The sequence below is a fragment of the Hypanus sabinus genome, chromosome 28 (genome assembly GCF_030144855.1).
Source record: "Hypanus sabinus isolate sHypSab1 chromosome 28, sHypSab1.hap1, whole genome shotgun sequence".
In the NCBI taxonomy this organism is placed as follows: Eukaryota; Metazoa; Chordata; class Chondrichthyes; order Myliobatiformes; family Dasyatidae; genus Hypanus; species Hypanus sabinus.
In genome coordinates, this window is record NC_082733.1 from 9,879,671 (window position 1) to 9,900,981 (window position 21,311).

Genomic DNA, 21,311 nt, shown 5'->3' on the forward strand with positions numbered 1-21,311 from the left:
GGTTTCTGCTGAACAACCAATGCTCCACCCATGCTAGTAACTCCCCAGTAATTCCATAGGCTCTTATCTTGCTAAACAGCCTCATGTGCAGCACCTTGTCAAAGGCCTTCAGAAAATCCAAGTATATCACATCTATTACATCTCCTTTGTCTACCCTCTTGTAATTTCCTCAAAAAATTGCAGTCAGGCAGGATTTTCCTTTCAGGAAACCATGCTGGTTTTGGTCTATCTGTCATGTGCTGCCAGGTACTCCACAATCGATTCCAACAACTTCCCAACCACTGATGTCAGACTAACAGGTCTATAGTTTCTTTTCTGCTACCTCCCAATGTTCTTAAATAGCAGAGTAACATTTGCAATTTTCCAGTCATCCAGTACAATGCCAGAATCTATCGATTCTTTAAAGATCATTGTTAATGCCTCCACAATCTCTCCAGCTAGTTCCTTCAGAACCTGACCCTGGGAAAAAGATATCCACTATCTATGTCTCTCATAATTTTATATGCTTCTATCAGGTCTCTCAGCTTGTTGCTCCAGAGAATACAACTCTTGTTTGTCCATACTCTCCTTATACTCCTTCAAGATGGCGTTGCACACAGCAGCCGCGTTGCAAGCTCCATTCCAACTTTACAGTATACTGCTAATTTCTGCAATTTCAGACTTATCCAGGCCATCAGACTGAATAACTCACGCTGATACAATTGTATTTCTATGTTATATTGACTAGCCTGTTGTACATACTATTTATTACAAATTACTATAAATAGCACATTGCACATTTAGATGGAGACATAACGTAAAGAGTTTTACTCCTCATGTACGTGAAGGATGAAAGTAATAAAGTCACAGCAATTCAATTATAGCCAATGTCCTCTAATCCAGGCAGCATTCAGGTACACCTCTTCTGCCTCCAAAGCCTCCAGATCCTTCCTATGTTGAATTGAATGGAATACTCTAGATGCCTCCTAACCAGAGTTTTATAAAGCTGCAACATACCTTCCTGAGTCTTGAACTAAACACCTTGACAACTAAAGGCAAGCATGCCTGCACTTTCTTTTACCACCAACAACAGACACTGTCAGGAAGTCATGGACTTGGACACTAATGCATCAACGCTGTTAAAGGTCCTGCCATTAATTGTCTTTATATTTGATCTCCCAAAGTGCAATACCTCACATTTGCCCAGATTAAATTTCTTCTACCATTCTCTGCCCACATCTGCAACTGACCTATATCTCCATGTATCCTTTGGCCATTTAATACACTTTCTACAATGCCACCAATCTTGATATCATCTTCAAACTTACAACCCACCCATCCATTCATGTTTTCATTTAAGTAATTCATAAGCATATCACAAATAACAGAGATCCCATTACAGATTCCTCCATGGACTTCCAGTCAGAATAAAATTTATCAGCCCTTATGCTTTGTCTTCTATGGGAAAGCCAATTCTCAATCAAAACGTCCAAGTCTCTATGGATCCCATGTATATTAATCTTGTAGATCAGCCTCCTATGAGGGACCATGCTGAATGCCTTACTAAGTTCCAAGCAGGCAGCATCCTATTTTTTATTTTTATTTATTTAGCAATACCGCGTGGAGTAGACACCTTGGAGCCACATCACCCCAGCAACCCGATTAACCCTAATGTAATCATACAGTGATTACTTAACCTAAATGGCATGTCTTTCGACCGCTCCTGGGTAAAATCCACCAATTACACAGGGAATAAAACTTTTACTGAAACTTCTTAGAGAGGACACCAGAATAGTACTCCATAATCTGAAATACTCTGAGATGTAGTAGCTTCGCACTAATTGCTTCACTACTGCTCTACATTCACCAATCACTTTGGCTGCCACCATGAAACACCAAGTGACCTGACATGACATGATCATGCCAAGGGTGGGGAAGATTAACAACTTTAAATTCCATGGCATTATCATTTCAGTGATCTATCCTGGGTCCAGCATGTAACTGCCATTACAAAGAAGTTTGCAGAGATTTGGCACGTTATCTAAAACTTATTCAAACTTCTATAGGTGCATGGTGGAGAGTATACTGACTGGTATGCAAACACCAATGCCTTTGAATGGAAAAGCCTACAAAAAGTAGTGGATACAGCACCGTACATCACAGGTAAAGGCCTCCCCACCATTGAGCATATTTATGAGGAGTGCTGGCACAAGAAAGCAGCATCCATCATCCAGATTGCACTCGCTCCTTGCTGCTGCGATATGGAAGGAGGGACAAGAGACTCAGGTCCCACACCAAAAGGTTCAGGAACAGTTATTACCTTCAACCATCAGTCTCTAGAAACAGAGGGGCTAATTTCATTCACCCCAACAAAGCACTGATTCCACACATTATGGACGCATTTTAAAGGACTCCACAATTCATGTTCTTGATATTTTATTTATTTTTTCTTTTTTGTATTTGCAGTATTTGTTGTCTTTTACCATTGGTTTGTCTGCTTTGGTCTGTGGAATCTTTCATTGATTCTATTGAATTTCCTTGAATTTACAGTGAATGCCCACAAGCAGATGAATCATAGGGTAGGACATGGTGACAAAAATTGCACTTTGATAATAAATTTACTTTTATCTCATTTGAAAGCTGAGCTAAAATCGATAAAGAGCATCTTTAAAAAGCACCTTTGCAGTCCAGATGTTCCAGGGTTGAGTGAAGAACTAATGAGATGGCATCTGCTGAGGACCTGTTACCCCCCTGGGCAAATTGGAACAGACCAATTCACTTCTCAGGCAGGAGTTGAGGTCTTTCATGATGAACCTCTGAAAGCACTTCATCACACATAGGATTTAAGTACTACTGGACGATAGTCGCTGAAGTAGGTTACCACGTTCTTTTTGGGCAGCAACATGATTGAAATCTGCTTGAAGAAAGTGAGTATCTCAGACTGCCAAAGTGAGAGTTAAATATGTCAGTAAAAACTGCAGCCAGTTGATGAGCACAGGTCGTCAGTACTCAGCCAGGAACACAGTCGGGACCAGATACTTTCCCTGGGTTCACCCTCCTTAAGGATGCTCTCACTTCAACCTCAGAGACTAAAATCACGAACAATTGGGATCTGTGGGGGCTCTTGGAAGATGAATCCATGTTCAATCGGTTACAATGAAAATAAAAGGCATTAAGCTCACCAGGGTGTGAAACCTTGCTGTCACGTGTTGCTTGGTTTTGCTTTGTCAGAGGTGATAGCATTTATGCCCTGCCACAGCTGTCAGACATCCTTCTGTGATTCAAGTTTGGTCCCAAATTGCTAGAGATCGTACCTGAACTTTTTGTACCTTGGTCACCAGACCTGATCAAAACTGATCTAGCCCTCAGAAGATGGCAGATCTCTTGGTTCATTCATGGCTTCTGGTTGGGAAAGACTCTAAATGATTTTATGGGGACACACCTTTGTAAGGGTCCTTAACAGCAGAGGCATATTAATTCAGACCCTCTGATGAGTCCTTGAACATAGCCCAGTCCACCAACTTGAAGCAATGTTGTTAACTACTCCCGTGACCACCATTTTGCAGTCTTATCTCTGGTGCCTTGCTCTTCAGCCGCTGCCTGTATGCAAGTAGGAATAAGACAGGCAGATAATCAGATTTCTTAAAATGTGGTCTCAGGATGGGATGGGAAGCATTATTGATGGTAGTATAGAAGTGATTGAGTGTGCTGGAACCCCTGATACAAAGTGCTGATGGTAAATGGGCAAAGATTTCTTCAAGCTAGCCTGCCTAAAGTACCTAGCAAGAATGTGAAAGGTGTCAAGATAGGTTGTTTTTTAATTATGGCACTCAATACATTGCTGCTTGTTAGATGTTTGCCTTTGGTGATATGTGAACAGCAGTCAGGATCACTGCAGATCTATCTCCTCTAACTTTAGACCTCACTGATGCAGGGAAAAGTTTCCTCGTATATATTGTATATGGCCTACCATAATTTAGTTTACCAAGGAAAACAACATGTAATAACCGCATTCTCCCCAGGGTAATCACATCCTTTCTCTAGTGTGGCGACAAGAAATGCACACAGTATCCTAGCTGTGGTCTAACCGATGCTTTGTAAAGTTTTGCCTTAACCTCCGTACTCATTTTTCATTACTCAGCAAATGAAGGCAAGTATCCTAAATATCTTCTTAACCACTTTTTCTGATTGTGCTGCCACCTTCAGGGTCCTTGAACTTGTACACAAAAGTCCTTCTGTCCTGCAATACTTCCATGGGAAATGTATGAAACTCACTCATTTCCCACTGCAGGAACTAACAGTGCAAATTACCATCTGCAACTGATTTCTTTTTCATTCAGTAATGGGGATAAGCTCTTGAACTTTAAAACCAACTCCAGTTCAATGGTTACCAGGGTGGCACATTAGCACAGCTAATAGAGCAGTTTGTGTAACAGAGGCAGAGACCTAGGTTCAATACTGACTGCAGGTGAAGAAAAGAGAGAAAGTGTGAATTTACCGCAGGTGTTGTCAATAGGCACTGACTTGAAAGTAAGTCTGCAGCATTTACAGCAGATAATGCAAATACAATTTTGGCAGTCTACCAAAATAAGGTAGAGAAAATGTGCAAAGTGAAATGAAAGAATTCATAAATATAGAAGTCATTGGCCTGAGCAACAATGAAAACAATTCTGGCTGATATTGAGAGTATTCTGAGCAAGATCTTTGGATATGTGATTTATAGAAAGACTGAAAAGCTATGAAAAGACACTGAACACGAACAACAAAATATACTGGCAAATACTGTAGTAACCTGAGGTAGCTGTTAATGGTACCAGTTTTAAAGAGCCAATAAAACTAGGTTACTCGTCGATAGAAAAATGCACTACAATTCTCTGCAAAATATCTCAGATACCAAATATTAAACTGTAGCATGTAGTTATTCAAGAAATGATAGGTAGGAACTTAGGGAGTAAATTTGAACTGAGGGACACTTGTGAACCAACCCAAAGATTCCAGGTATACAAAGTGATAAAAAAGACATACAAGATGCCTACCTTCATTAGCTAGAGCATAGACTGTAAGAACACTGAAGTTATATTACAAATGTATAAAATATTGGCTAGATCACAGCTGAAGTACTGTACAGATTTCTGGTTGTCACAGTAGGGAAGGTTGTGATTGTACTGGAGAGGGTGCAGAGGAGATTAACTAGGATTTTGCCTGTGATGGACTTTTTCCAGTTGTGAGGAAAGGCTGACAAACAGGGTTTGTTTTCTTTGGAGTGAAACAGGCTGAAGGGGTACATGGTAGCAATATACAAAATTAATAGAGGCATTAATAAGGTAGATTGTAAGATTGAAAGTTTTCCGTACAACAGAGGTACCTAAAACTAGGGGGCTTAGGTTTAGGGTAAGGGGTAAAAGGTTTACAGAGGATCTGAGAAAGAAGGGTGATTGGAATCTGGAACACACTACCAGTGTGGGTGGTCGAGGCAGTGCATTCCAGATTTCAACTATCTCTGCATGAAAAATTCTTCCACAGATCCCATCTAGACTTTGTACCTTTTACCTATTTTCACAACATTTAAAAAGTACCCAGATAACCTGATCACCAGGGCAGAAAGGATAACAATCAAGCAACAGTAAATGAGAACAGTATTTAACAGTTGGCATAGATTAGTAAAATTAGCTAGCTCCATCATGGGCACTAGCCTCCATAGTATCCAGCTCTTCTTCAAGGAGCAATACCTCAAAAAAAAAGGCAGCATTCATCATTAAGGACCCTCATCATGCAGGGCATGCCTTTTTCTCATTGCTGCCATCAGGAAGGAAGTACAGAAGCCTGAATGAATCAAGAAGAGCTTCTTCTGCTCTGCCATCCAATTTCTGAATGGACATTGAACCCATGAACACGACCTCGCTATATCTTATTCTATTTTTTGTACTACATATTTACACATACATATATAATACACACACACACATATTTTATATATATATATGTATAAATAGAGAGAGAGAGAAGGGAGAGAGGGAGAGAGGGAGGGAGAGAGGGGGGGAGGGAGAGAGAGGGGGAGGGAGAGAGAGGGGGGGAGGGGGGAGGGAGAGGGAGAGGGAGAGGGAGAGGGGGAGGGGGGAGGGGGGAGGGGGGAGGGGGGAGGGGGAGGGGGAGGGGGAGGGGGAGGGGGAGGGGGAGGGGGAGGGGGAGGGGGAGGGGGAGGGGGAGGGGGAGGGGGAGGGGGAGGGAGAGGGAGAGGGAGAGGGAGAGGGAGAGGGAGAGGGAGAGGGAGAGGGAGAGGGAGAGGGAGAGGGAGAGGGAGAGGGAGAGGGAGAGGGAGAGGGAGAGGGAGAGGGAGAGGGAGAGAGAGAGAGAGAGAGAGAGAGAGAGAGAGAGGAGAGTTTGGGCACCCCGGTCAAAATTTCTGTTACTGTGAATAGTGAAGTGAGTAGAAGATGAACTGATCTCCAAAAGTCATAAAGTTAAAAATGAAACATTCTTTTCAACATTTTAAGCAAGATTAGTTTTTAGAGTGGAAAAAAAGGAAAGGAACATCATGCAACAGTTTGGGCACCCCAAGAGATTTGAGCTCTCAGATAACTTTTACCAAGGTCTCAGACCTTAATTGGTTTGTTCGGGCTATGGCTTGCTCACAGTCATCATTAGGAAAGGCCAAGTGATGCAAATTTCAAAGCCTTATAGATACCCTGACTCCTCAAACCTTGTCCCAACAATCAGCAGCCATGGGCTCCTCCAAGCAGCTACCTAGCACTCTGAAAATTAAGTAATGCCCACAAAACAGGAGAAGACTACAAGAAGATAGTGAAGCGTTTTTTAGGTAGCCATTTCCTCAGTTTGTCATGTAATTAAGAAATTAACAGTTAACAGGAATGGTGGAGGTTTTTGGCAGACCAAGAAAACTTTCTGAGAGAACTGCTCGTAGGATTGCTAGAAAGGCAAATCAAAACCCCTGTTTGACTGCAAAAGACCTTCAGGAAGATTTAGCAGACTCTGGAGTGGTGATGCACTGTTCTACTGTGCAGCGACACCTGCACAAATATGACCTTCATGGAAGAATCATCAACAGAAAACCTTTCCTGTGTCCTCACCACAAAATTTGGTGTCAAAAGTTTGCAAAGGAACATCTGAACAAGACTGTTGCATTTTGGAAACAAGTCCTGTGGACTGACGAAGTTAAAATAGAACTTTTTGGTTGCAATGAGCAGAGGTATATTTGGACAAATAAGAGTGTAGAATTTCATGAAAAGAAAACCTCTCCAACTGTTGAGCACTGAGGTGGATCGACCATGCTTTGTGCTTGTGTTGCAGCCAGTGGCACAGGGAACATTTCACTGGTAGAGGGAAGAATGAATTCAATTAAATACCAACAAATTCTGGAAGGAAACATCACACCGTCTATAAAAAAAAACTGAAGCTGAAATGAAGATGGCTTCTACAACAGGATAATGATCTTAAACACACCTCAAAATCCACAATGAACGACCTCAAGAGGCACAAGTTGAAGGTTTTGCCAAGACCCTACAGTCCCCCAACCTAAACATCATCAAAAATATGTGGATAGACCTCAAAAGAGCAGTGCACGCAAGACGGCCCAAGAATCTCACAGAACTAGAAGACTTTTACAAGGAAGAATGGGTGAAAATCCCCCAAACAAGAATTGAAAGACTCTTAGCTGACTACAGAAAGCGTTTACAAGCTGTGAAACTTGCCACAGCACTGACTATGCAGGGTGCACAAACTTTTGCTTCGGGCCCTTTTCCCTTTTTTGTTATTTTGAAAAAGTAAAAGATGGAAATAAAAAAGTAATCTTGCTTAAAATGTTAAAAGAAATGTGTCATCTTTAACTTTATGCCTTTTGGAAATCAGGACCTCTTTTACTCGCTTAGCTATTCATAGTAACAGAAATTTTGACCAGGGGTGCCGTGTGTGTGTATTTACAGTAAATTACAGTATTTTACTCCATTATTATGTATTGTATTGTACTGCTGCTGCGAAGTTAACAAATTTCTCAACATATGCCGGTGATATTAAACCTGATTCTGATTATATATGACAGGTCTGTTTCTGAGCTATTCAATTGTACAACTCTATAGCTCACTAATTAGCTCCCTAGTTCACATAACAAGGATTGGTTAAAGAACAAAAGGCAAGAGAAATGTAGCTTTTAGTTTTGTTTTCAGGTTGGCAGACAGCTACTACTGGGATGCTGCAGGGATCAAAAATGAGTTCTGTTCTGTTCAATTTACATCTTGTTAACTAGGAGGAAGAGTATAATACATCCAAATCTACTAATGACCAGAAACTATGTGGGAAACTGAGCTGTGGTCTACACACTAAGAATAAATACAAAAGCAGACAGGTTAAGAATACAGGCAAAGGTTGCGCATAATGGTAGAAACCCAGAAGTCTGTATTAATAATCTGATAACTCCAAGATCCAAAATGTAAAACCAAGACAATTGCAGAATTTAAATGTTAGGTAGTAAGACCATAAGACATAGGAGCAGAATTAGGCCATTTGGTCCATCAATTCTGCTCCACCATTCCATCATGGTTGATTTTTTATATCGCTTTAATAATGTGAAATTAAAACAAAAAAATATTCTTTGATTTATCCAACATGCAATGATGTTGTTAAAATTCATCTGGTTCATTTATGTTTCTCAGAGGAAGAAGTCTGCCACACTTACCTGATGTAACCTACTTGTGACTCCAGACTGACAACCAGCGGTTAACTCTTAAGACTGTCACGGGCTTGATTGGCCTTCACAGTCTGCTCAGGGGCAATAAGAGACTGGAAAGAAAAGCTGACTTTGCCTGTTATGCCCACGTACAGTAATACTCCCAACAATCCAGCATGCGCAGGACTTAGGTAGTGATGGACAAGCAGACTTTCTAGAATAATGGATGTTATTTTGCAACATTTAAGACAAGGATGGATAAGTATGTGGATGAGGGGGGTATGGAGATCTATGGTTTGGGTGAAGATGATGGGACTCGGCCGAAATACAGATGGGCTGGAGGAACGTTTCTGTGCTGTAGTGTTCTATGATCCTATGACATCAACACACTTTTAATTCACCTTTTTAGATGTTAAGCACTACTGTAAAAAAATTTAGGAATCAGGCAAGCTTACAGAGAGCCCAGAAACTGGACCCTGGTTGTGAAAAAGCATCACATGAACCAGGACCCCAGTGACTGGGCAGAGTGCATAGGAACTGTTACCTGGTGAGCCACATGTTGAATCAGTGGGATATCCAAATTATCTGACATAAGATTATTGTAGTTTTACACAAATTAATTTCTAAAATAGGAATACAATATGTAGAAAAATACATTTTAGTAGAACTAGGATAAAAGCAGATCATTTTATTAAAAAAGTGAAAAAATTAGACACAAATTGCAGCAATGTAGAAGATAATTAGCATATTGGGGCTAATGTTCACGGGGCAGAAAAGAATTCTTACTGAGATTTTCCAAAACTTTAGAGGGGCAACCTTTGGATGACTTTTTGCAGTTTAGTTCCTATACCAGAAGAAAAATATATTTTCCTTTGTGATAGTGCAACATACAATTATGATTATATTCCTGGGAGTTGGCCTGTGAAGATAGATTGAGGAAAACGTGGCCTATAATAATGGGAGTTTTGAAAAATGAGAGAAATCTCACCGAGGTATACTAAGGCTCCAAGAGGGACCATCAGGGTCAATGTCGAGCAGCTGTTTCTTCTTTGTGAAACGTTTGCAATTACAGAGCATAGTTGCACAGGACAAAGGACTGGTTATTTGGACCAAGGACAAATATTTATTACAAGGTGGGATGTGAACCTTTTGACCTCAAGAGTACTGAATGATCAGTCATATATTCAAGGCTAAAATCAGAAGATTTTTGAACGAAAGGACATTACAGCCTAGTAGGACAATGTGGAGTTATAGCTGAGGATCAGCCATGGTCTCAATGAATGGTGGAAGATTTCTGAGGGGCAGAATGGCCTCCTCATGCTTCTATGTATTACGTTATTGTGTATTTAATCCAAATGTTTTTGTGAGCCAGAAACAAGAACGTTCCCATATGAAAATCTCAGAAAGCTCTAGGTAATCTTCCTCCTCATTATTTCCTCCCATACCTGTCTTATGCTTCCCGTAACCACTTATACCCATTTCTTATACATAACTACATCTTACTGTTGACCCACTGAAAGCTAATTTACAAAGACATTCTATTTCCAAATCACTCCTTAATATTCCTATTTCATGATAATAATGTAAGGCATCATTCTGGTGCAGATTTCACAGTGAAATAATACTCTATCCCTCTTGTCCTAGCTTTGAATCCTCCTTTTACAAAAAAATCATTAAAAGTATTTGTGGGATGTAGTTTGTGCTGCAAAAGAGAAAATGTCTATTGTATGGGCCCCATTCTTGACTTCTCTGGCCTCCCCCATGAAAACCACGGCATTTGCAATAATAAAAGAGAAAGTGAGGCACAGCAATCCTACTAAAGAGGACAAAGGATTGAACAGACTTTCCTTATCTAGTTCCTCTCTAAACATCAAGTAAAAGTGTACAAACATACCCAAAAACCTTCATGCATCAGCGTACCACATCACAAGTACTGACTTGCGCAGAATTTATAACCTCTTGAAAATACGAAGTTTAAATAAAATTTAAACCATTCAAGCCACTGAAATACCAATTTGTAATATAAAGAAAAATAGTTTAAACCCACTTGTAATTTCAATAAATTAGTTATGACTGTTCAATTTATACCTAATAAATTAACTCACATTTTACCAATTAAGATGATCTAAACATAACTAACCTTGCATGCTATTTTGTTACTATATTAAAAATTCTTTACAAGATTAATTGAAGACATAGAAACATAGAAAACCTACAGCATACAATGCTGTGCCGAACATATCAAGTCAAGTCACTTTTATTGTCATTTTGACCATAACTGCTGGTACAGTACATAGTAAAAATGAGACAACGTTTTTCAGGACCATGGTGTTACACGACACAGTACAAAAACCAGACTGAACTACATAAGAAAACAACACAGAGAAAGCTACACTAGACTACAGACCTATACAGGACTGCATAAAGTGCACAAAAACAGTACAGGCATTACAATAAATAATAAACAGGACAATAGGGCAAGGTGTCAGTCCAGGCTTCTGGTATTGAGGAGTAACCCAAGGTTACCCATAGCCCTCTATTTTTCTCAGCTCCATGTACCTATCCAGGAGTCTCTTAAAAGATCCCATCATATCCAGCTCCACCACCATTGCCAGCAGCCCATTCCACGCACTCACCACTCTCTGCATAAAAATCTAACCCCTGACATCTCCTCTGTACCTACTTCCAAGCACCTTAAAATTGTGCCCTCTCATGCTAGCCATTTCAGCCCTGGGAAAATGCCTCTGACTGTCCACACAATCAATGCCTCTCATCATCTTATACACCTCTTATCCTCCACTGCTCCAAGGAGAAAAGGCTGAGTTCACTCAACCTATTCTCATAAGCACGCTCCACAATCCAGGCAACATCCTTGTAAATCTCCTCTGCACCCTTTCTATGGCTTCCATGTCCTTCCTGTAGTGAGGCGACCAAAATTGAGTACAGTACTCCAAGTGGGGTCTGACCAGGGTCCTATATAACTGTAACATTATCGCTCAACTTTTAAACTCATTCCCATGGTTGATGAAGGCCAATGCACCGTATGTCTTCTTAACCACATAGTCAACCTGTGCAGCAGCTTTGAGTGTCTATGGACTCGGACCCCAAGATCCCTCTGATCCTCCGCACTGCCAAGAGTCTTACCATTAATACTGCATTCTGCCATATTTGACCTACCAAAACCACCTATGAAGATATCTCATTGTTACGTAAAAATATTGATTCCTAATTAATAAGAAAAACTTTTGCAGTTTTAACTATTACATCCATAAATCAATTACGTCAGCATGTGTTATTGAGAAACTGTCTCAGAAAACCTGATTTTCAGGCAGAAATTACGGCCTGTTCCACTAATTTTCCAACAATTTTTGCTGCTTACACAATTTATGCATACAGCTCTTGCCCAGCAATGTTGCTATAGTAACTTACTTAATGCAAAAATCTGTAGGAAAATAAATGACAACCTCACTTGTGTTGAATACAAAAAATCCTGATTCACATGTTATCACTGGGCGCCATCTGCTGGTGCTTTTATAAACGGTCACCTGCCATCCTTATACAGCTTTGGAGGAACCATAACTTTGCAGAAAGAATAGATTAGTTCACTCTGATAGGTCATTTTTCCTCTTTTCATTCTATCTAGCCTGCACATTCCATTCTACTTCACCCAAAACCAATGTACCTCAGAGCAACTGCTTTGTTGAGTGCCTTTGCTCAAATCACCACAAAATGTGGGATCTCGGTAGCTACCCATTTCAATTCGACTTCCTATTCTCAATCTGTCGTGTTGGTGCATGGCTTTCTCTACTGCCACAATGAAGTCTCATTCAAGTTGGAGGAGCAACACTCATATTCAGTCTGGCTAGCCTCCAGCCTGATGGCACAAACATCAATCTCTCAAACTTTCAGTAATTTCTCCCACTTCTCCCTTTTTCTATTCCCCATTCTGATACTTTTCTCACCCCTTCTGTTCTTCTCGCCTGCTCATCACCTCCCTCTGAGGACCCACCTCCTTCCCTTTTTTCCATGGTCCAGTGTCCTCTCCTATCAAAATCCTACTTCGCCAGCACTTTATCTCTTCCATCTATTACCTCCCAGTTTCTTACTTCACCCCCCTCTCCCACCCAGTTTCCCCATCACCTGGTTTCACTTACCACCTGCCAACTTGTACTCCTTCCCCTCCCCAACATTCTTTTTTACTGGCTTCTGCCCTTTTCCTTTCCAGTCCTGATGAATCCCAAAATTTCAACTGTTTCTTCATTTCCATAGATGCTGCCTGAGTTGCCAAACTCCTTCAGTGGTGCTCAAGATTTCCAGCATCTGAAGAATCTCTTGCGTTTAACAATTTTACTCTAAAATGGTGTGGAAGCCCAACTAATTAAATGTGGTTTTATTCTATATTAATTGGATGATGGGCAAAACGACATTACCTCAACCTGCCCCATTCTCAATAGATAGGACAGGTTATATAAAAGGAACTTTAAATGCTTGATTAAGCAACAAAACAATAGCATTCAGAATTAGTGCAGCTCGTTTCATTGTCAAAGACTTTGTGAAATCAAGTATAGAGAATTAAAATGCAGACAATGGCATTCTCAGTCTTAAACCCATTTATTAACTATAAATGGGAAGACAAATCAACGGTAGGAACAATATATCCGCCTTATCTATTGTCAAGCTATATTTTTTTGGCTGAAAGGAGCTCTTGCCTGGAAATAAGACAGTTCTATAGTGATATATTAATTTACAACAATTTTTGAGCTCCAGCATTCAAGTCTTTTACTTACCTGTCATAGAACTTTCTGATGTAGACAACTGTTCTCTGAGCTTCTCAACATCATCTGGATGAACTTGATCATACAAAGTGCTTCCAAACCACTCGGACTGTGGATGGTTTAAAACAGGTGTAACTGAGTCCGATACATAGATGACTCTTCCCGTCTCAGATGCAGCAACAAAAAGGAATCCATCTGCTGCCTCCAAAATAAGATGCTTCAATTCCTTCAAAAAGGAAGTTAGACAAATATTAAGATGGACAGTTAACAATACTTGTTGGCGTCATACTTCTAACATTTCTATAATGATCCATCGTAAAAATAACAATAATTTAAGATACAAAAGTCACAAAATTAATTCTTGGGCCAACAAAGTTGGTCCTTGAGGAATTCTGAAGTGGTATGAGAACTTCCTGGATAACCAAAAGGACAGAGAGTGAAACTAAGCAGATATAAACACGAAGAACAGATATCAGGTTGATAACATGAGTGAATATAGAAAGTTTAGAGGGGAAAATAAAAACTATATGAGGGAGTCAAAGAGAGATTATGAACAGACTGGCAACATCTTCAAAGCACATTAGTAGTGCCGATCAGGAACCACAAAAAGTTGATTGACAAATGAAGAAAGAAGCCATGGGTGAGGTTCTGACTCAATGTTTAAAATAGTTTTACCAAGGAAGGTGAAGCTGCTGGCGTATTAAAAAGGCATAATTGAGGTGATGGAAGGACTGCAAAAAAATTGATAAAGTGACAATAGAAAGACAATATTCTAAGTCACTTGTGCAAATAAGAGAGAGAAGAATGGAGGAAGTTAGAGAGGCCTGCCCATAATCTAACAAATATGCAGGGGTCCCTGAGAAGTATTCCAAATGTTACAACCTCATTCAAACAAAGGGTGTACTTAGTATTCACTGCTGTAAGAAAACAGAAATGCTAAGTATTTTTAAGTGGTGAGATATTTGAAGATATTAATATTCAAAAAACCTTGGATGTCTTTGTACACAAACCACTAAAGGCCTACTAAAAGCAATTAGGAATGCATACAAAGAGGAGCAGGTGGAAAAGGCAGAAATGTTGCAGGTAAATTTTATTGCAGAAAGATGCGTTATATTTTGGTAGAAGGCGAGGCTGTATACCATGGGGGGAGGGTTGGTACACACTTAAAAGTACATAAAAACACAGATATCTGGAATTAATATGGGCATAAACTGTTGAATGGATTATAGCAAGTTAAGAAAGTGGTAACAAAAGGATCCTGGGCATTCTTAATAGAGGGGAAAAGTACAGAAACAAGGATAGTCCATCCAGAGGAAACTCACCCAAGTCACAGGGAGAACATACAAACAGCAGCAGATATTAGGATTGAACCCTGAGGCAGTATCGCCATTAGATGTATCTCTGAGCTACCCAAATTACTATTGTAATCATGTGTTACCTGTTTTTTCCTCCGTAATATTTCAGTTTGTGTTTCAGTAGGCTTCAATCAGACCAGTGCCCAAGAACATGGTAACCTGCCTGAAAGACCAAGTAGCACTTGTATCCACGGTGAAAATGTGCTTTGAGAGGACAGACGTGTAACATATCAACTGCCTGAGGAGTGACCTAGATCTGCTCTAATATATCTACTGTCAGAGCAAATGCTATTTAATTAGACCTTCACTCAGTTCTGGAACAACTGGACAGTGAATTTGCATACATCTGAATGCTATTCCTTGAATACAGCTGTGCATTAAATACGATCATCACCTCACAGCTAATCACTAAGCTCAAAGACCCGGCTTCTATATTTCCCTCTATAACTGGATTCTCAATTTCCTCACTTGCAAACCCCAGTCAGTTCAGACTGGCAACAACATCTCCATAATCACCATCAGCACAGGTACCCCTGTACTTAATCTCCTGTTCTACTCACCATATACTTACGACTGTAAGGCTAAGTACATGTCCAAAGAGCTGATTATCAGACTCAGGAGGAAGAAACTATTGTTCCATGAGCCAGTCCTCATCAGGGGATCAGAGGTGGAGAGAGTCAGCAACTTTAAATTCCCTAGCATTATCAATTCAAAGGATCTGTCCTGGATCCAGCACACAAGTGCCACTACAGAGATGGCATGGCAGTGCCCCTACTTTCTTACAAGCGTGCAAAGATTCAGCATCTTATCTACAACTCTGACAAACTTTTATGGATACGCAGTGGAGAGTATACTGACTGGCTGTATCACTGCCTGGTAAGGAAACATCAATAACCTTGAACGTAAAAGCCTACAAAAAGTCATGGATTCAGTCCAGTCCATCACAGATAAAGCCCTCCCCACTAGTGAGCTCATCTACAAGGAGCCCCGTCACAGGAAAACAGCATCCATCATTAAGAACCTCCTTCTCTTCTCACTGCTCTCATCAGGAATTTTGTTACAGGAGCCTCAGGACCCATAACACCAGCTTCAGGAACAGTTATTACCCCTCAGCTATCAGGCTCTTGAACCAGAGGGGATAACTTCACTCATTCTAACACTGAATGATTCCACACCCTATGGACTCACTTTCAGGGACTCTAAGGTTCATACTTTCGATTTTACTTATTTAATTGGTATTTGCAATTTATCTTTTGTACATTAATCGATTGTCCATCTTTGTCTTGTGCAGTTTCTCACTGTTTCTATCGTGTTTCTTTACACTTATTGTAAATGCCTGCAAGAAAATGTTGACATGTGTGTACTTTGATAATAAATTTATTTTGAACTTTCAAAGAGTATTGTTTTAACTAGACAGGCAATGCAAAACATTATAATTGCTCTGCTCTCTTTAGTTTCATAACAATCAAACCTGCTGTTTGGTTACCCATACAGTCATGAGAAAAGTGGCACCATCTTGATATCATAACTCCCAGGAGTGTTGTAAAGGAATGTGAATGAGCATAGTGTCACATTAATCAGAATATTGCCCCGTTTGTTTTGTCATATTCTGGATGCATGACAGCAGAGTTTTAAGGACAAATATCTGTAATTAAATGCTTCCAGAAATTATTCTCTTCTAACTTTCACATATGCCTGTGGTTTATCCAGGGCAGTCATTTTCCAGGATGAAAAGCAGTTTCATTTGGCAACTCAAATTACTGATAAAGAATCCCAATCAAATTTATGAAAAGTGAGATGGGATAAAAATATCCATCAATAAAGAAAACTAGTTCTCGGTTACCTGAGACAGCAGCTGGATGACAAAACACTAGACTTAATCACTCTTTCTGAACTTCCTGAGAGGAGCTCAAATTTTGTGCTGAGTAGCACAACTTTTCCTGGAATACTGCTGCTAAGGTATTTGTACCTGCCTTGCAGCTACACAACTATGCAGGTTTTTTGTTCAACACCCTCCATACTAAATTCTGTTCTCCTCTTAGTTTCTTGGCAGCTCTCCCAATGCTATGCTCAAAAGGGATATTGCGACAGATTATCTTATTCATCAGAGAAACCTAATTCTAGATTAATATAAAGTTTATACCATCGTAAAGCAACAGACCAACATTCCAGTTGAAGCTGTTACTCAACCTAATTCAATCTACTTTCAAGCCCCTAACCTGAATCCTGTTGATCACAATTCCTCAAATACTCATCCAACTAGTTTTAAAATGTGATGAATAGGTCATCTCTACCTCCCTTTAAGGAAATGAGAGTCATATCCATGCCATCTTCTGGGTGAAAACCATTATTTTTCATCCCCCTTTAATCCTTCTAAGATCCACTGTAAATACAAAAACTTTGTTTTTCTTTTGACTCATCTGCTATTACTCTCAGGGGTCTTTATAATTTTGTACATTCTCCAATAAGTCTCACCTTAGTTTCTTCTTTTCCAAAGAAAACAACTCAGTTTATCCAATCATTTCTTAAAGCTAAAAAGCTTCAAATCATTAACCCCAATTGCTAAGATTCTCATAAATTTTCTCTGACCCCCCCCCCCCAATTCAATACTTACATCCTACATGGTGATTAGGATTGTACGTTGACTCTGTGTTAGCGCGTAGCCAAGTGGTTAAGGCGTTCGTCTAGTGATCTGAAGATCACTAGTTTGAGCCTTGGCTAAGGCTGCATGTGTATCCTTGAGCAAGGCGCTTACCCACACACTTAACCACGACGACACCGGTGCCAAGCTGTATGGGTCCTAATGCCCTTCCCTTAGAAAACATCGGTGGCGTGGAGAGGGGAGACTTGCAGCTTGGGCAACTGCTGGTCTTCCATTAAAAAAAACCCTGCCCAGGCTTGTGCCCTGGAAACTTTCCAAGGCACAAATCCATGGTCTATCAAGACTAACAAAGGCCTACACACACACATTGACTCATCTTAATCTTTCTGCAGTATTTGAAATTCTAATAACATTGCCTTCTCCACTTTTCATCCTTCTCCTCTCTAAGAGATCAATAATACATCACAGATCAGAAATAGGATGGGGAATATTCTGTTGATATAAAGGCATCACACAATTTGAAAAATATGATCAACTTGGCTGTTGAGATTGATTAGAAATGAGTATGTGTAAAAAAGAATGTCACACACTTTTTTCAGGAGTCGCAGCCCAACAATAAATAGAATTTCTAATTATAACACTAACCTGTTCTGTTAGAAATGAAGGTTTATAGGCACCATCAGTCGAAGTATTTCCTGTTCCCCTTAAAGACTTCATATGAGACACAGCCATGCGAAGAATCGTCAGTTTATCAGGTTTGCGTGCTAAAGCACTGCATGTTGGTACCATGTCAGATAATTCTGTGATGTAAGCAGTCATCTTGTTTCGACGGCGTCTCTCAATTTCACTGTGATTCTCTCTGTAGATTTTAACAATATTAATAGTTTTGTTAAACTATAAAAGAAAATAAAACACATTAGATGCCTTTAAATTATCTCTCACAGACCAATCATGGTTTAGAATTTCCTCTCAAATCTTGTGAAAGGCTATGTTAAAAATGGTACAAGTTACAAAAGGTTAAATGACAGAAACATCAGGTCCTCAAAATACAGATTAGTACTCAGAACAAGATGTCTCTATCAGTCAAATTTGTGCTGACATAATGCTAGTTGAGAAACTCAGTTCACTGAAGTTGAATGGAGATTGTTACTGGAGTGATCTGGTGTGAATTTGTTCTCTTGAATCAGATGTTAAAAAGAAACATATTGTGGGTCATGTTTTACCCAGACTCGAAGAAACCAGATCCGAGTTTGACTTAGGAACAGCAAGCAGGTCAATTTTCTCAATTGGAATTTGATGCATAAATACATAAAGTGGACATTTCCTTTGCGTTATTGGATATTACTTTGGACTATTGCAGGAAGCATTGAATTTGTTTGATGCAAGAATCCCAAATTGTATCTTTTGTTCACTCAGGCTAAATCTGACCGTATAAACCATTTTCCTTAATTTTTAATCTACTTCATCAAAAGTTTCATCAATTTACCTATTGAAAAAATAGAAAAACGTGTTTAAGTAAATGCTGTCCTGTTGATCAATGGTATGGATCTTACTGGGCAATGCTGGTTGCATTGCAGCTTGGAGTATACTGTGAAATTATATCTGGGATCCCATGCCAGTTCAAACTTGGTACAGGATAAAGATCGCACTGATTTTATGCCAAGCTAGTGGAGTTCCAAATACCTTGGACCAGCAAGATAAAGTCCAACACAATCCTAATCAGGTAAATATGTCAAAGGAAGACTGTAGTAATCTTAGGAAGCATGCCAAGCCAGTAGATTCTGGGCTCTCTTTCCAGTTCCCTGTTTTCTACTATACTATTCTTAAATAATGCATGTTAATTACAGAACATACAAGGAGCCCACAACAGCATACAACTTATATAATGAATCTGTGAGAAAATCTATGACAGCTTTGAAGTTTGTAACACATTTTTTCTCCATACAAAAATACTTCATAAAATTGTGTAACTAAATTTCAAATTAATTCATTCTAATATTTCTTATTCATATAGTACTTACTTCATAATGCCTAATTCCCTATATAAATGAAGCATGTAAACAACATAATTTAAAAGAGCAAATAATTATTGATTTCCATGATTCTGCACAATAAACACCATCATTTCTTACAAAAATATTGGCAAATATTGCAGTACATTCTTTTATTTCAACAACTAAATTCAAAATATATTCTGAATGATTACACTATATTGATCTTCAAACAAAATTCAATTTAGGACATTTTCTAAAAATACATATGTTGTTTTTAATACTACCAGATTGTTATTCTATGTGTAACAGGATTATCATCTGTCATGGACTGTAAAGGGTAACTCCTGACAGAAATACTTTGAATCTCATTAGACCACGTTTTACTGCAAGTATTTTATCTACATTTAGTTGTGAATTATAATTTCAAAAATTTAACCAAATGGAGATTTCTAATGTTTTTTGCACTGACTGAAGTTCACAGGAATAAACATAAAACCACATTCATATAGTATCACAATGTATCTCAAACAATTTTACTTCAACAAGCAGGTGGAAGCATTTTGCACACAGCGAAGCCTCACAAAGCAATAAGGGAAATAAAAATTAATCCTGTTGTTTCGGTTATTGTTTCATGCAGGAACATTCAGGTTCATTCGTGCCAGGTGAACCTGTCACCACATAACAGCATGCTTGACTCAACATCCAAAGCAATTCAGAACTCTCATCAATACTGTGGTAGTGAAAATAAATCACGCCTTCACTAGGGATTGAACCCAAAAAATTTCATATTCAGAGGCATGCTTCAGGATGAAATGTGAACGTTGCAACAGTCACATCTGGAATCAACTTTAAAAGTTGTCAAAATGCATCCTGGCCTATTTAGTACAAGACAGCCATCAGAGATCTAGAAATATTACTATGTATCCATGTATTCTGTGAGCTTTAATGGCTTTCAGAATCTGATATTTTGCAACATTTATGCTTATACTGTAAGTAACTGACAAAAGCAGCAAAAGTACCTAGAGTTCTCACCCTTTTAGAAACACAAACTGCTGAAAGAACTCAGTGGGTCACTAACATCAGACTGATTCTTGACACAGGGTCTCAGCCTAATACGCTTTTGCTTCCACAGATGCTGCTTGACTCACTGAAGCTCTCTAGCAGTTTGCTTTCTGCTCCAGATTCCAACATCTGCAGTCTCGATTCGCCAATTAAAAAAAATTGATTCCAAAATATCACAAAAATAGTTACAATTTGCAACACTTAACTGGCTATACCATTGCACTCTGAATAAATCTTAAAACATGCAAAGGCTACCATATTTATTTGTCATATACTAAAACTGTCATTACTTTAGATGAGAATATTTGCTGTGCATTTCTTACTTATAAATATTGTTGACACACAAAAAATTTTCAGAATAGCTGATAGAGTTATTTTTCCTACCTGTGCAGTTTTTCTTTTCATCGGCACTGTGAATATTGTCTGAACTGGAAGCGAAATCAATTCTGCTAGAAAAAACTAGCTGGCTTTGCCTGAGGGTGGCAAAATTACACTTGCCCAAGCTTGCTGATAAACCAATTTGGGCTACGCCTACCTTGCATAATTTTCTTTATCACCACGGACTTTGATGAGCATACCTATGAACAAAATGAGTCAATCAATTCCAAAGGAGCTTAAAAACAGATCCATCCATATCTTACATCTTCTAGATTAATGAATGCTACATGACAATATAGACGTGCCAGATTTTAAAATTAGTACTGAGAATTAAAAACCAATTTGCAAGAAATCATAAAAGAATAAGTGTTTGAAAAAGCCAAAAGCAAAAGAAAAATATCTTCATAGTAACACTTGTTCTATAGGCATTTATTGTCCATACCTATCCTCTCTGACCACAGCAAACAATTATGATCAGGTAAAGAC

General features: G+C 39.2%; 1 protein-coding gene across 4 annotated transcripts in view; it reads right to left on the minus strand.

Annotated features, from left to right (window-relative positions):
- The window catches only part of arnt2 (aryl-hydrocarbon receptor nuclear translocator 2), a 364,666-nt gene that overhangs the window by 296,358 nt on the left and 46,997 nt on the right, over positions 1 to 21,311 (minus strand). For 2 of the 4 annotated variants that reach the window (XM_059952584.1, XM_059952586.1), the window contains exons 3-4: positions 18,037 to 18,250; positions 13,447 to 13,660 (exon numbers count right to left, since the gene is read on the minus strand). In XM_059952584.1, coding sequence (XP_059808567.1) covers positions 13,447 to 13,660; positions 18,037 to 18,250 — 428 coding nt within the window. The other 2 variants (XM_059952585.1, XM_059952587.1) reach the window with 2 other exon arrangements.